Here is a 17,422-nt window from a genome sequence, read left to right as displayed (position 1 = left end):
CGCACACGGACACACAAGATTATCAATATAAGCAATAGTACAGGAATTATTTTTCAAGAATATTGAGAAAATACTTCAAAGTTGTAAACAAATAAAGTTACACTAGTCTTGCATATTAAGTTACAAAAACAGTAACTAACAACATTCTTGGTTGATGAGGGTGGAAACTAAAGAATGAAACATAGAGATAGAATGAGTGTAAGTGGATTGACTTGGCTTCTACTCCTTCTTCCTCGAATCCTTGAGCTGTCCTCGCTTTCGAATGGCGAGGCAGAACTTGAGGCGCCACGCATCAATGGCTGACTCGGGCAGAGAATTCGCCACGGCCCAGAGGAGGGTGTGTGGCCAGTAAGGAGTACAACGGGGCTCGTAGCCTATCCAACGCAGAGCTGCACGAGCATAACCGTCTGCTGATGGAACGAAGAAGGACGACCTTCTGATTGATGCCATCTTTGTGGCAACGTACAGCGGTACCTACCAGTTGCAGCATATCAGATTTAGCCCTTTCAAATGAAACAACACAAGTGATGCTATTTTCTTGTTATTTAGGAGCTACGGCATAGATAACTAAGCGCTGTCATCCATGTTAGTCATGACGATGGCATATAAAGGCATCAACGTGGAATCAAACGACAGTCATAGCCAGTCTCTAAGCTGTTCTATAAAACCAGCTAAATTTCAATTTTTTCTTTTCTTTTCTTTTTTCTTCTACTAGCTCGTGATGATTTATTCATGCTCACTTGAAATGAGGGCTACACAGCGACTCATGTCCAATGGAGCTTGAAATCTGTTGGTTTCATCAGACAAAGGGACTTATAATCATGGCCTACGGAGCTTGACCTAAATGTGAGTCCCATTTCTCAAAATCTAAAGGCAATATACTCAGCAACAGAACAATACGATCCCCGATACAAACTTAATACTCCAAAAAACATGTAAAGAGGATATGTTGAAGGTAGACGAGTGCGCATACCTGGCACTGTACATCAATCCCACTCTTCTTGTACTCCACGTAAAGGCATCTTGAGAACTGATCGATGTACCTGAAAAAGCCAACCTCAACTTAGTACTAGTAGTTCGAACAAAACACATTAATCCCCTTCGTCCTGTAATCTCACGCAAAATTAGTACAAGTATTAGCACATTCAGATTCCAAAGCCACAACAATCTTGTCCTCTATATAACTAACATGAAACCAAATTCTAAAATAGGAACAAAACGTAACCACTTTTACATCTAACAACTTCTAGTCTTCTACAATACTTCAATTCCAGCATCAAGCAAAAAGACGAAACTGGATAGATCAAAAGCCACCAAACTTCTGACAACTCATTAATTACCAAGTACGCCATTCAGAAAGCTTCGATCTTAACTGAACGAGCCAACGAATCAAGCCCAACTAAGATTAAAAAAAAAAAGTTAAACATCAAACAGAACCAGATTCTAAAATAGGCACAAAAGGCAACCACTTTTCACATCCATCCACTTCTAGTATACTAAAATTCCAGAATCAAGAAAAACAAGAAAGACATGTAAGGAACTACCAAACCAGCTGCAACTCAGTCTCAGATTCGTTAATTTCAAACTACGCCATTCAATAACTCTTACTCTCAACGCAAAGAGGCAACAAATTAGCCATCAACAAGATCAGCTAATCAAATATTCCCTCTGTCCCTGAAATAAGTTCCTCTTTTTCCTTTTTGGGACGTCCCCCCAAATAAGTTCCTCTTTCTTTCTTTCTTTCCTTTTTTTGGACAACTACCCCACCACTAATAATACTTTATTTATTCTTACTTTTCACTTTTTCACCACTTCCAATACTCTAATTATAACACTTTTTCACCTTTTCACCACTCCCAATACTAATTATAACATATTTTTCTCCACTATCAATACACTTTACCACTTTTTTCTTAAAACCCGTGCCGTCCCCAAAGAGGAACTTATTTTGGGGACGGATGGAGTATCAAACAATCTAACCAGATTCTAGATTTGGCATACAAAGCTAAACATCAAACAAGCAACCTCAAAACACTACTTCGAACTAAAAAGCAGCAAAGCAATCGATCCACGTAACAAATCAGAGAGAGCCAAACACAAAAACAACAACAAAAGGGCAAAAAACAAGAGAAAACTTTCAAGAAAAGAAAAAAGACTCAATCTAACCAGATTCTAGATTTGGCATGCAATGAAACCATTTTCCCCCCATATTTCACATCTACCACTTCCATTATACTCCCTCCGTCCATGAAAGAACTTCCTAGGAGGGTGTGACACGGGTTTTAAGAAAAAAATATTGTTGAGTGTATTGAGAGTGGATAAAAGGTAGTTGAGTCTATTGGGAGTGGTGAAAATGTGTTATAATTAATATTGGGAGTTGTGAAAATTGAAAAGTAAGAGGATTATAAGTGGTGGGATATAGTCCAAAAATAGGTAGGAAGTTCTTTTGTGGACGTCCCAAAAAGAAAATATAGGAAGTTCTTTCGTGGAGCGAGGAAGTACTAAATTCCAGCATCAAGCTAGAGAGAGAGAGAGATACATGAAACCTCACGAAGATAAACTAAACATCAAACAACCAACCTCAAACACTACTTCAAACTAAAAGCAGCAAAGCAATCAATCCACGCAACAAAACAGAGAGACCCAAAAACGAAAACAGCAACAAAAGCAAGAAAAGAGAAATCTTTAAAAAACGACTCACGCTTTAGTAGCAGCATAGACAGAGTAAAGCGGATCAGAAGGAATAACAATGGCGGCGCCGGACCCAATATTCACAATCGCCCCCTTTTTCCTCTCCACCATCCCGGGCAGCACCGCCTGCGTAACCTTCGTCGTGCCCAACACATTAACCCTGATCAAATCATTCAACAGCTTCTCGTCCACTTCATGAAAGAATCGCGCGTACGGATACGAAACCCCCACATTATTAATCAGCAATCCCACATCCAAACCCTCGATCGCCTCCTTAATCCTCGCAACGCCGTCGTCCAAATCGCCGGAGAAGTCCACCACGACCGTCTTGATCTGGGTCGACCCGGATTTGGATTTGATGGCGCCCGAGACCTCCTCGAGCTTATTAGGGCTCCGCCCAACTAGAACCAAGTTGAGCCCTTTTCGCGACAGCTGAAATGCGAAGGATTTGCCGATGCCGTCGGTGGGGCCCGTGATTACGGCCCACGACCCGTATTTCTTGAGGTTCTTGCCGGGGCGGAGGAAATTGACGTAGGCCCATTTGAGGATGGACAGGGAGAGTTTGAGGAGGGAGAAGGAGCCGAGGGAGAAGAGCAGGAGGAGCCATGTGGGCTGAGATTTGAGCTGCTCGAAGATGCAGTCCGCCATGAGCGATGATTTTGAGGACTTGGCGTCTTTGAAATAAATTTGTATATATATATATATATATATATTGGTACTACTACTAGACCTGATATGGTAGTGTGAAAAAAAATTAAATTGCACTTTTTGTTGAAGTCAATTATATCACATTTTTTGAGTAAAGGCCTCTTTTAATTCAATTTATTTTAGCGGAAGTTGGTGATCAAATCCATAATTGATGATTTCCCTGTTTTTTTAAATATAAAACTTGGTCCTCTATTTGATTTTCAAAATACATTTTGACATTCTAAAAAGATTATTAATTTAGTTTGAAACTCGAATTGTACTCTGAAATATGTGAAAAGTTTCTTTATTTATATCTTTATATGTATATATATATATATAGGGTCGCATTCTATGGAGACCACTTCTTATATAGAGAATCTCAATCCAATCAATGATCCAGATTATTTCCTGATTTGATTTTTCATCTAATTAAATAATGGTTAATTACATTTATTTAATCCAAAAGGGGCAAAAACGTCCACTCAAATCCACGAATTATGGCATCTGGTTGAACAAATCCCGAAAATTACTCTCTTCCAATTCTGGGACCTGATTCGTCAATGAACATAATAGGTGAACATTAGTATGTTCATTTGTTTTCCTATGAACATATTGATGAACATTAGTATGTTCATTTGTTTTTCTACGAACATTATCATGTTCATTTATTTTTCAACGAACACAGTACAAAAAATCGATGAACATTTATTTATTTTCCTATGAACATATTGATGAACATTAGTATGTTCATTTATTTTTCTACGAACATTATCATGTTCATTTATTTTTCAAACAGTACAAAAAATCGATGAACATTTATTTATTTTCTACAAACACACTATGAACACACTACAAACATGACAATGAACATTATCATGTTCATTATATTTTTCTACGAGCACAGTACAAAAATATCGATGAACAAATGGAAAAAATCGATGAACAAGGGCGATAGGCGGCGTCCTCACCGGAGGAGCAAGGGCGGCGACGGCGATGTAAGATCTGAAAAAGGGAGGCGGCGGCTGGGCGGATTTGCGGTCGTTGCTACCGCCGATCGAAGTACAGATGGGTGCATGAACTAGCGGAGCAGAGGAGGAGGCGCCCACGACGATTGGGGAAGCGGAGCAGAGGAGGAGGAGGCGGAGCAATAGGAGGAGAGATTGAGACGATTGGGGAGGCGGCAGAGTAGCAGCAGGAGAGATGGAGGTGATTGGGAAGGTGGCGGGGAGGAAGGCGGCGGAGCAGTAGGAGAGATGGGGAGGCGGCGGAGCAGTAGAGATGGAGGCGGCGGGGGAGGGGGGAGAGTGATTGAGAGAGAGATAGAGAGAGCGTGAATGAGAGAGTGAGTGAGATTAGGGTTAAATAGAAAATGACATGCTTAACCTTTTGATTATAAAATAAATGAAAATTAATAAATTTAATCAATTAAATTACCACCATTAGATTAAGTTAGATCAAGGAACCAGATTTGGTCTTCATTCTCTATATAGGGGAGTGGTCTCCATTGAACTCTCCCATATATATATATATATATATATATATATATATAATTTGGATAAAGTAAAAATTTATTTTAAAATATAAATTAATTAGAATTTTTTAATTGTGAATATATACGATGAATTCATCACTTTACTGGATAAATTCGTGGTATTGGTTCGAAGATTTTTTTTTTTAATTCCTTATTTTTTTCATTTTATGTGTTTAAATTTGTGCTTCTTATTTAAAAATAAGGTTGTATCTATATATATATGCTTGATAAATTAATAATTAAATAAATAAATTTGCGATTATCTTATGATAGACTCAAATCCAAGACCTTAGGATATGATTGTGTGAAATAAATAAAGAGTAATATATCATATACTTTAGTAAAGACTTCTTTTATATTTTTAATTCTGTTCTAACGGATGTTGGTAATCAATCCCATAATTGATGGTTTCCCTATTTTTCAACTATAACCATATTTAAAAAATATAAATACTGTTTGACATCAATATATAATACGATTAAGGATTGAAGGCCTCTCCTTAATCCAAGGTCCTACGTGGCATATCTAAGAATTCAGCATTCAAAATCCCTGCAATTCTAGAGCCTCTAGCTCAATTCTCTATCGCTGACGTGGCAATATAATTCCACATATAATAATATATTTTAAAAATAATTTTAAATTGTATAGTTAAGATTCTACACCGCCTCCATCTCCATTCTAACAAGCCATCTATATCTGAAAAACCTCTTCTTTCCCGTCTCCAACCCCTCCACCCACCGCGGCGAATCTGCCCCACTGTGGCCGTCGTCTTCCCGTCGTCTCCATCCCTCCACGACTCCACCTCTTCTCTCCCGTCTCCATCCCTCCACCCACCGTTGCGATTTGCCTATGACCACCGCGATTTGCCGCGCCGGCACCCATCCTCTTCTCTCCCGTCTCCAACCCTCCACCCACCGCCGCAATCTGCCCAACCGTGCCCGGCCCCGCCCACCGCCGCGATCTGCCTCGCCGTCTCCTTCCCTCCACCCACCGTGCCTAGCCCACGCAGCGATCTGCCCCACCGTGCCCCGCCCCTCCCACCGCCATGATCTGCTTCACCAGCTCTTCCTTTCCTCCACCGCGATTCGTCGTCCAGCCTCAAGTGACTCTCTCCTTACCCTGCCGCGGCGATTTGAAAGCACCCTCATCGATTATCTGACCTTCCCCTCCCCGCCGCCATCAGCCATGGTAAGTATTATTTTAGGAAACAAATTGAATGCGTTTTAGAATAATGAAATTTTGGAAATGACTTTAGTTGTGAATTGCCGCAGGAAACAAATTGAATGCGTTAGTCAACCATGGATTCGCCTTACCGGCACCCACCAAGAATCGCCGCGCCCCTAGATCCCCAAATCTTCACCGCCTCTTTGCGATTTTCGGCGACCACGGCAGCCATGGCCGCCAATCTGCCCCTCGTATCACCAGAAAACCAGAAATCGATCTGCCACCTCCCTTCCCCCATATGGTAAGTATTAAATGTTTGACTTATTTTTCTTCTTTTTTTCCAGAATTTTGGAAAGATTTTTAACAATGGAAACTTAAACCTTAGATTTTTATGTTAATTAATTTTCGGTTGCTGCAAATTATGTAAATATAGAATGGTTATAAACTTTAGAAAGAATTTTTTTTGGAAAGAATTTTATCGAAGGAAACTTAAACCCTAAATTTTCATCTATAAATTCATTAGTTTGAATTATTAACGATGCAGCAGACAAAAGGTTACCTTCTTCTTTTTTTGTTGTCTTTCTTTTCTTTTGCATTAACGCGGCAATACCTTCTTCTTATTTTTCTTCTTTTTTTTCCAGATTTTTGGTTCTAGGTGCCTGGTCCAGAACCGCCGCTCGCCAGCCGCTGTGTTGCAGTCGCCCACTCATATTCTCACTTCAACTGTAAGTTCTCCGAATTCTCTCACCCTCCTTTTCAGTTATGTCAACAGATTGTTTCCACTTCATAATTCCCTTTTCTTTATGTTACCGAGGTGGATGGGTTCAAATCCTTTATTATGCCATATGTTTACATGTGAGTCTGTGATTGAACTGCCCAATAAACGTCACATCGTGTTTTTACAATTCACTGTTGCGGTACCCTTCTTCTTCTTCTTCTTCTTCTTCTTCTTCTATGGCTGTGTGCCTGCGATTCACATTTTTATTTATATTTTTCATATTTTTGGTTTAGATTTTGTTAATTAACTCTATGTGATTTCTTTACTTCCATGGTTTGGTTTAGATTTTGTTAATTAACTCTATGTGATTGTTTTACTTCCCTGTTTTGCCGGTTTAAGTGTTCTGTTAGATTTAAGTGTTGTTAGATTGTACACGAATTATTATTGTTAGATTGCAGTCAATTAATTATGCACGGTTTATGTTTATAAAAGTTTGGAGTTATATAGGATAGGGACCAAATGAAATTCTTGACCTTTATACTATATGTTCTCCATTTCAACATTTGACTGCATATCAACTACTGCAGTTTTGCATCTTTGGTTACCCCTTTTCTTTTGTATTATCATTTTATGTTGGTTGGCTTTGAGTACTTTGAAAGCTTTTTACTTCCTGCAGCTTACATGTGTGCATTTGTTGTCGTCGATCCTGCTAAAAAGTACATATCTTCGATAATTCCAACATACAAGGAACTCTCTATTTCGTGTATTGCAAACTTTGCAGTTGCTGAGTGTTTAATCTTGGTTGTTTTGCAGCTTGCGTTGTGGAGCCATTTTACACTGCATTAGAGGTAAACATAGAAAGTCTTTGCTTATCCTTAGTTGTTAATGGTGCTTAGGTTCAACAAGTGAGTGCTCTTCTTGAATCCTGACTCAATTTGGTGGCTATGTGTAAATTAGTTGCTTTGCATGTTGAAATTGTAATGCTTCTGATTTTTTTTTTGTAGGATTTTATTATTCCAGATTTGCTTATCACCGTTTTGGCTGATATTTATTTTACCGGTGTAAATCAGAGTTCAATTCGTCCATGACTGAATCGAACACTTGCATTGCTCTGTTGATGATGTATCAATTTTATTGCATCATACAGGACTAGGACTGTGCATGTTACGCTTGATTTGTCAACAGAACCTTCTTCGTTTGTTTTTGTAGATGTTAAATTGTCTCTTACTGTATTAGGACTTATAAGGTTTTTCATTTTTATTTTTATCATAAGTTGGTGAATTGTGTATTGCAGCTCATATGAGCAACTCATGTAATGATACTTTTTGGTTTAGTAATAAATAAATCGAGCTTATCTATTTATAGGAACTTAATTTGCTCATATGTATTTCAGCTTTCTCTCAACAATTTCATGCCTAGCCTATAACTTAATTTGCATATGTATGCTTTAGTATTAAGCACATATACTTTATCTGAAATTTTGAGCTTATCTATTTATATTAACGTTACATTTTGTGCATACAAAATAACTCAGAGATATATAAAAACTGAATTGACAAATCTAATAATAAAGTATATGCTTTGTGATATAAATTGAGTTCCTTAAAGACGATCCAAATATTTTTGGGGAATTAGATTGAGATATTTGAAAAATTATAGGATACCGACGGGTGGTTGATTGCAGGATGTCAACGCCGAGAAGCAACAGTGCCCCTATCTCTCAAGCCTCGGCGGGTATCCGATGGGTAGTGGATGGTAGGTATTCGACGGGTAGTGGGTGGCAGGTATTCGACGGGTAGCGGGTGGTTCGCTCAAATACTTTAGTTAATTACATATATAGGTACTTTTGGTTGATTCCAGGATGTCAACGCCGAGAAGCAGCAGTGCCCCTACCTCTCAAGCCTCGGCGGGTATCCGACGGGTAGTGGGTGGCGGGTATCCGACGGGTAGCGGGTGGTTCGCTCAAATACTTTAGTTAGTTACATATATAGGTACTTTACCGACGGGTGATTGATTGCAGGATGTCGACGTCGAGAAGGAGTAGTGCCCCTACCTCTCAAGCCTCGGCGAGTATCCGACGAATAGTGGGTGACGGGTATCCGACGGGTAGCGAGTGGCTGGTATCCGCAGGTCGCGGGTATAGGTGGCAAATAGTAGTGGGTGACAAATAATTTTTTCGAATATATGTTTCGCTAAGTCATGTTAAGGATGAAAGTTCTCTTTAATTTATTTTTTCATTTTAGTTTGATGTCTAACGTAGGCCTATATCATATTTACAATTTTTTTAGTGAATAATCTCCATAATTTATAAATATATTAAGAAATAATTTTTATATTTTTTTATATAAATTATAACACCAAATGATACCCGTCGAAATTCGACGGGTTACACACTAGTTTTGAAAAAATTAGTTTGAAACTCAACTTATGCTCTAAAATGTACAAGTAGTTTTTTTGTTAGAGTGTGTTTCCTTTAGTTGTAAAATTTTCATTGAAAAATAATGCATAAGAAAATATGAGAAAATGTTTTTTTTTTTCTCATTTTTTATCATATATTTACTACAGATGAGAAAATGTTGGAAATATTTTCACACCACTTCCCAAAGATAATATTATTCAAAATTGAAGAGAAAATAAGTGAAAAAGAGTTGTCCAAAAAAATATTTCACGTGCCTGGAGAAAATTTTATATCATACTACGCATGTGAAAATAGTGAAAAAATGATGAAAATATATATTTTCTCTCATTTTCCATCAAAGTAAACTCACTGATCTTATACTAGTTTACTTTTGGTTTATCTTAAACATTGCACGATAGTGAGTTTCCCATGCAGATAAATTAAAAATGTCAATTGTCTTTGTTAGAATAAAATTTATACTCTATTATATTATCATTACGTAGACAAGTGATTGTTCTGCAAATGTTCTTTTCAAAATTAGTACAATATCTTATACAGTATCTTTGGATGTACTAAATGGCAACAGAGACAATTAAAAGTTGTCAACATACAAATTCAACAGATATTTTGGGAGTTATCTTATTCGATTTTTATAGATATACATTGTCATGAATCTACAAATTTAAGAAAGCATTATTGGATCACAATTACAGATAGATCAAGATCATCCAAGCAAAGTGCTCATCAAGCTAAAACTCTTCTTTCCATCTACAACTAGGAAATGATTAACTTGCGCTAAAAGAGAAGATTGGAGACGTGAAGAATATATAAAAAGACCATATTTCGTTCAAGATGACTGGGGAATTTCGTTCTTAACCGATCTCACAATGTAGTCGAGAATTCTTGTTCCTGCTAGGTGTCCCCCCGGACTTGTTACAGTCTGTAGTACAGTCACTGATACTATACATGATTTATTTGTTCCAGCATAAGAGTATTTGTGAGGTATACACTTAAGTGTACATTGTAAAAGAGTTATATACTTTTCTTTATTTGGTTCTTGTTTCTCAATGGATTAGGTGTGCCTAAGAAGTTAGTCGTTGTCTAACTTTCAATTGTCCACCATTGGTGAAGTTTTGGAAAGGTATATATAGAGGCTAAGTAAGATGAAGTCTTATTGTGTAAGTTCTTGTATATCTCAACTTCATATAATGGATCGTTTTTCCTGGACGAGGCCCCCTAAACGTAGATTATTTAACCAAACTGTGTTATCATTCTTTATGTATTGTTATTTCTTCTTGTACGATACATTCTGTGATACTATATCTTCTTTCATATTCACATTGACTATTACATCACATCTCACCATATATTTTATAGATTAATCATTCTTTCCGTCTTTTATCCTCTAACATTTTTTTTTAGTCTTTTATCCTCTTAACTAAAAAGTATTAAATGAAAGGAAAACTTTTGTTGGTGCTGTGGGAATTCAGATGGGATCCTCTGTCCCACAATTTAGTGTGTACCACCGTGTACCACTCTTAATATGTTATAATTTTTAATTATATTTTCTTCAATTTTAATTTATTATGTTTTAACATAATAAATAGATAATTAACAAGGGTTCACTCATTCAATTAGGGTTTATAATTTTTTTATATTTATTTGAATTAATAATTGATTATTTGGGTTCATTAATTCAAAGTTAGGGTATATAATTTTTGTAAATTTCAATTTCTAGTCATAAATATTAATTAGAGTTCATAATATAATAATATTTTTTATTTTTATAAAAAATAATTATAAAATAAATAAATTAAAAATAGTGCATGGTGGTATGGGACTGAGGATCCCATGCGGTGTGAATGGAGGTAAGGTAGTACAGGAAAAGAGACCGCCTCTATTAATATTTGCCGATATACTTTTATCGCCTAAAAACAAAACATTTTTTCCTTCAAAAAAAAAAACAAAACATTTACTACGACTACCTTTGAATGCTCTAATTTTAATTCAATTTTCCTTCATAGTACTTTCTAATTTCTATAGATCGATTTCAGTGTACGCTTTCTTTTTAATATTTTGAATATCATATATATAGATAATAGACTTGATGACATAGTGGCACAAATATATATGCTCTATTTATAAGTCATATGTGTGCTGCCAACTTAATTAAATTCATAGGGGGAAAACATTACTATCATTTAAATTTACGTAAACGAATATATTTATACGATGGTGGGAAATAAAAGTATCCCGTTGATAGAAATAATTATGGGTTGAGATGGTGAGAAGATGACAGTTGGATTGATAGCATTTAATTTGGAGGGTGAATTAGTTGAGCGCTTCACAGACCAAAATATAGTTGGTTGAATCAGATGGCCAGAAATTAGGCCATTTAGGTGAACCATAATAACAACATTATATTCACCAATATAAATAAATATAATAATCAATATAAAAGTTATGGCAAAAACTTATCTGCGCGCTGTACAAATCCAGCCCGATCCGACCCGCTGCGAACCCCGGGTCCGTTGACCCGGTTTATATATAATTAAAAAAAAAATAAAAAAATCGCTGCTTTCCTTCTCTCCTCCTCCTCTCTCTGCGGCAATCCATACCCCAGCTTTCTCTATTCTCCCTTCGATCTCCGGCGGAAAAGTTCGTCGGCCGCCACCGCCTCATGTTATCTCCTCACTGAATCGTCTCCCTCTCATTCTTCCTGAATCTACTGAGCCCAAAATAATCCCCAATTTCTAAAATGAAATCCCTAAATCCTCCCCCCAATTCCGGTAAGTCGCCGTCGCGACTCACCACCACCACACCTGCCGCTGAGTCCTGACAAGCTGTCGTCCTTCTCCCCAGCTCCGGTCGCGGGTCGCCGCGCTTCGCTCCACCCTCTACCTCTCCAGCCGCGCGCCCTCCAGCCGGCGCCGCATCACCGCAGCAGCTTCTCCAGCCGAAGCCGATTTCAGAAGCCCTAGGTTTTTCTGACCTCTCTCTCTCGATTGCACACATGCACAGTCTCGGAGGCTCCGCTCCTTCACCGCCGTCGAGGAGGACGGCGGCGGCATCGACGAAGACCCACGTTCCGCGCTCAGGTAAATCACCCCACCACTGCTGGTTTGATAATAAAAAATAGTTTTGTGTTTGAGGTTCTGAACTTGAATTCCTTGTGGGTTGTCTAATATTTGTAGAAGATTTGGTTTTCTTTAGTTTTGGAGTAGTTTCAGAGAACTGATTTGTGGAATACTAACTTTACTTCTATGTTACTTGATTGTATCCCTGTGTTGCCAAATGGGAGTATTTCTATTGTTTGGATTTTCTGCTGAATTTTACAGAAAAATAGAAATGGGGCCTAACAGCTTTGAGTTGCATGTTCTATTACTCGAAACTGGAAGAGACATTAGGATGGTCCTTGTATAACCTGTTGCCCCATTTATGCTGATTTTCCAACTTGTAAAATTTGTAAGCAATATTTGGGTAATCTTGATTGAGTTATTGATGCAAATGCAATGCCTAATATAATGTATTAATGCCCTTCTAGAGCCTCTCTCTTTTTCAATGTTGTGATTCATTTAGGAGGTTTTGATTTTCTCTTTTGTGAACAAGGATGATCACAGAAGCTATATGTGTTTCATAGTACGTTTAGCTGGAGCAGTGGGCTGAAGTTTTAATGGATGTAACTAATATTTTCTTTGTTTCATTCTTCTGTCATCTCGTGTAGATGGCTGAAGGGAAACAGTTGATTCCGATTCTAGATTTTGGGCTATGGTGGCCATTGGCTCACTTGTATGTTTTCTTGTATTTCATTATTTGAAGCAGTTGCCACTTTCTATTTTCTAGTTGCTGAATTCTTCTTGCAAGCTTCCTTGTTCTCATCTCGTGTATTTAATTTCATTTATCAACTGCAAATAAAGGTGTTGTGATACAAGAACTATGAACATTTTTGTAACTGCCATTCGCCAAAATGTTAAAACAGATGCTTGAAGGCCTAGTGAGAAGGGTAGCTTTGGATTTCGACGTACTAACAATCGCCAAGACGGCAAAGGCATCTAAGGAAGCCAAGATTGTTGAAGCTGGAGCCGACATAGAACTGGTTGCAAAACAGAGGTGATTCATGATGCCCTGGTAATCATTCTCTTTCCATTTCTTGTGCACATTGCTGCTGAGTTTTTTGCTTCATGGCTCTGAATTTAGACATATAATAACGAGACTGTGTTACGGATTACATCTTTATTTCCGCGATTCTTCTTCTTCTTCAACAGGGCTGCAAGTCACTGCTGCTTGCTTCTGTAACATATAATCGAAGAAATTCAGTTTGCTCAGGGGGAGCCATGTGAATATTGTCAATCTTTGCTGGGGAAGGGAAGGGGTATTCTGTGATATTTGTAGTTAAAATGTTATGAGTTTAAATTCCATTGTGATCGCATCTAAGTTAGGTGAAGTGGGATTTTGTCCCCCAGTGCGAGTGGAGTACTATCAACATTGGTTAAATTTCGAGTTGAGCAAGCATAGCATGGCATAGATAAAGAGATTGTGTCATTTTGTGGTTTTTGAGGCTTTGCACGAGTTTCGGTTGCAAATTCTTTGATAAAGTATTATATTTATATTTAAATGATAATTTTAATATATGTAAGTGGCACCATTTCTTTAAATAAATGGCACTATTTCTCTTAGTAAACGACAATAACACTATTTTTCTTAATAAATGACACTATCCATATTAATAATTGATTACTATATTTATAAAATAAATGACATTTTTAATATATCTAAATAACACTATTTGAATAAATAAATGATAATATAACATTTTAAATGACACTTTATATAATTGACACTATTAATATATACAAATGACAGTTAAAGATTGAAATTGACACTATAACATTTTAAATGACATTGCGTATAATTGACATTATTCAGATATACAAATGACACTATAATATTTTAAATGACATGATAAGGTTGAAATTGACACTATTCGGATATACAAATGATATTATAAGATTGAAACTGATACTATAACATTTCAATAATACTAAGTGTCATTTGTATATCAAAACAGTGTAATTTAAAATGTTATAGTGTCATTTAAAATGTTAAGAGTGTCAATTTCAATCTTATAGTGTCGTTTGAAATGTTAAAGTGTCATTTCAAATGTAAAATGTTCATTTCTTTGTCGGAGTAGTGTCATTTGAAATGTTATAGTGTCATGTGTATGTTGAAGTAGTGTCATTTGAAATCTCCTAGTGTCATTTGTATGTCTTAATATTGTTATTTGAAATATCAAAGTGTCATTTGAAATCTTATAGTATCATTTGTAGGTCAGAGTAGTGTCATTTGAAACCTTGCAGTGTCATTTGAAATCTTGTAGTGTCATTTGAAATTTTATAGTGTCATTTGAAATCTTGTACTGTCATTTGAAATGTTATAGTGTTATTTCAAATCTTGTAGTGTCATTTGTTTTTCGGAGTAGTGTCACTTGAAATGTTAGTGCCATTTAAAATATTGTAGTGTCATTTGTTTGTCGGAGTAGTGTCATTTGAAATCTTATAGTGTCAATTGAAATCTTGTAGTAGTGTCATTTGTATATATCCTTATAGTGTCATTTGTATAACTGAATCGTGTCAATTTCAATCTTATAGTGTCATTTGTATATCCAAATAGTTTCAATTTCAACCTTATAGTATCAATTGTACATAGTGTCATTGTGACGCCCCAATTTTCTTATTAAATAAAAAGAAGTACTTTGATTGAAAATAATGAGATTTCAAAACTTAAATAACTAAAACTCAAATCCAACAGATGAAGTAAATAAACATCATAAACTGAGTCTTTATTCTAATTGAAAATAAAATGTTATTCTTCTTTTATCTTGACCATCACTCGCCCCGCCTCTCATCGCCCGAGTCATCTCCTGAAAAAGATATTGTTTTGGGGTGAGTACAATAAACTCAGTGGGGTACATTTATCCATACTATAAGAATCACAACAAAATATAAGTGCAAAGAAAACTGTCTGCTCTTTCATATTGCCCGAAAGCAATAACTTTCTGTCTCTTATAGCCCGTAGGCTATAACTTTCTGTCTCTTATAGCCCGTAGGCTATAACTTTCTGTCTCATAAAGCCCGTAGGCTATAACTTTCTGCCTCATAAAGCCCGTAGGCTATAACTTTCTGTCTCATATAACCGGTAGGTTATAATTTTCTGTCTCATGTAGCCCGTAGGCTATCACTTTCTGTCTCATATAACCCGTAGGTTATAACTTTCTGTCTCATAGCCCGGAGGCTCTGCCTGCTTCTCACACATATAAATTGAGTAAAACGTATTATAAGGATAAATGTTAAATGCAACGTTATAACCCCACCTTAACCTTTCTTGAGTAAATCTTGCAATTAAATAATTAAGTCTCGCGCGCTGTTCCTAAAATGAATTATGAAATCATAATTAAAATATGCTTAAACAATGAATGCACATGAAGATGAATATATATATATATATATATATATATATATATATATTCTAATAATCGTATCAGATACACTAAATGAATAAAGTATAAGTACATCTCTTGGAATGAAAATAAGTATACACGCATAACACAAGTATATTATATATTAGAATAAAAATTTATTATGTATCATAACTTTAAACAGATATGCGAAAATGATTTCTACTTAATATATAAATATTAAACATTAGAAGAAACACTATCCGAACATATAAAAATATATATACACGTATGACATCATTTAAATATGTATATATGTTTGCTTGTATAAAAAAAAAAATGACTAATTATTAGATCATCACTAAAGCATGTATCTGCACACCTACGTATGTATAAATTATAATTAAGTATATTCATGGGAATTGGAAACAAGATACACGTAGTGATAAAACAATTTTAATACTCTGACATTTGAAAATTGAAGACTCACTATCATCATAAAGTTTTTCTTCTAAAGACAAGACTCAAAAATAAGAAGAAAGTTGTCTTTTCTTTCGACATTGGAAGGATAAAGAGAAAAATACAGAGAAAAAAATATAAGGGAAATGAGAGGATGAGTTTATTTACCTCTCCAGCAGAAAGAATTCGGTGATTTTTAGGTGAGGAAGACAATGAAAATGGGTGCTATTTATACTAGGAGCTAGGGTTTAATTTTGGTAGAAGAATCAATCAAGAACAATCTTTCCAAAATTTTAATATTATCAAGAAGGAAAGGTGAATTAGGGTTTCCAATCATTTGGTGCTGAAAATTCTAGAGAAAAAATTACTTTGGGCTCAAGCATTGGGCTGAAATAAAAATATACTTGTTTGGGCTTAAATATTTAGTAACTTATAACAAAAGAATAATAATAATAATAATAATAATAATAATAATAATAATAATAATAATAATAATAATAATAATAATAATAATAATAATAATAATAATAATAATAATTAATGCTAGAAATGATTAAATGCTCATGTTCATGCAATATCTAAGCGCGACTTATAAGACTTAAAATTTAATTAACGAAAAAAAAGAATAATAAAAATAAATTTCTTTGTAGTTAAAAAAATTTGGGTCACTACATTCTTACCAACTAAAAAAAAAAAATTCGTCCTCGAAATTACTTACCTGAAACAAACAAAAGAGGGTATCTAGATTTAATGTCATCTTCCTTTTCCCATGTAGCACTATTATGGTCATGCCTACTCCATTGGACTTAACTTGAGGGATTTCTTTACTTCTTGACTTATGAACTTTTCTATCCAAAATGGCTATCGGGTGTTCATCATAAGTTAGGCCTCTATCAAGTTCTAGCTCGATGTGATTCACAATGTTGCCCGGGTCGTGGACGAATTTTCTCAAAGACGAGACATAGAAGACGTTATGTATCGAAGTCAAGCTTGGTGGCGACACTAATCGATATACTACCTCACTAACTCTTTCGAGACTATCAAAGGGCCTAATGTAACGAGGTCTTAGTTTTCCTCCCTTGTCAAACGATCTATTCCCACCACATTTCCTGAGGAAAATTCTTACCTTCAAGGGTCCTAAGTATCAGCTTTTCGTAAAATCTCCTTGCGATAAACGAATGTGAAACACTGGAAACAAAGAGTACTATAGCAAACTTGTCCAGAACGGGTAAGATACCTGACATAGTTCGAGCCTCTCCATCCATCTCTTCCTGGTTCATGGCATAAACTCGTGCCTCTCCCTTGCGGGCACCATTGTTG

General features: G+C 36.0%; 1 protein-coding gene and 2 long non-coding RNA genes across 4 annotated transcripts; 2 read left to right on the top strand and 1 right to left on the bottom strand.

Annotated features, from left to right (window-relative positions):
* Nucleotides 1–49: 49 nt before the first annotated feature.
* LOC130987483 (very-long-chain 3-oxoacyl-CoA reductase 1-like) lies at nucleotides 50–3,467 on the bottom strand. Its single transcript, XM_057911016.1, has 3 exons — nucleotides 2,702–3,467; nucleotides 974–1,043; nucleotides 50–474 (listed from the first exon to the last, which is right to left on the bottom strand). Exons 1-3 carry the CDS (start codon nucleotides 3,337–3,339, stop codon nucleotides 220–222), a joined length of 963 nt encoding a protein of 320 aa, XP_057766999.1. The 5' UTR covers nucleotides 3,340–3,467; the 3' UTR covers nucleotides 50–219.
* Nucleotides 3,468–5,613: 2,146 nt separating this feature from the next.
* Nucleotides 5,614–7,840, top strand: LOC130987479 (uncharacterized). 2 transcript variants are annotated; one of them, XR_009089769.1, is made up of 4 exons: nucleotides 5,614–6,097; nucleotides 6,181–6,374; nucleotides 6,715–6,798; nucleotides 7,605–7,840. It is a non-coding gene; the product is annotated as an uncharacterized LOC130987479 (long non-coding RNA). The 2 variants fall into 2 exon arrangements; XR_009089768.1 differs by having other exon boundaries at nucleotides 6,715–7,840.
* A 3,796-nt stretch (nucleotides 7,841–11,636) lies between these two features.
* On the top strand, nucleotides 11,637–13,818 carry LOC130987478 (uncharacterized). Its single transcript, XR_009089767.1, has 3 exons — nucleotides 11,637–12,287; nucleotides 13,169–13,317; nucleotides 13,455–13,818. It is a non-coding gene; the product is annotated as an uncharacterized LOC130987478 (long non-coding RNA).
* Nucleotides 13,819–17,422: the final 3,604 nt, after the last annotated feature.

Source organism: Salvia miltiorrhiza, chromosome 6 (genome assembly GCF_028751815.1).
Source record: "Salvia miltiorrhiza cultivar Shanhuang (shh) chromosome 6, IMPLAD_Smil_shh, whole genome shotgun sequence".
In the NCBI taxonomy this organism is placed as follows: Eukaryota; Viridiplantae; Streptophyta; class Magnoliopsida; order Lamiales; family Lamiaceae; genus Salvia; species Salvia miltiorrhiza.
Note: the sequence above shows the minus strand (reverse complement) of the source record. Positions and strands in the feature narration are given on the sequence as shown.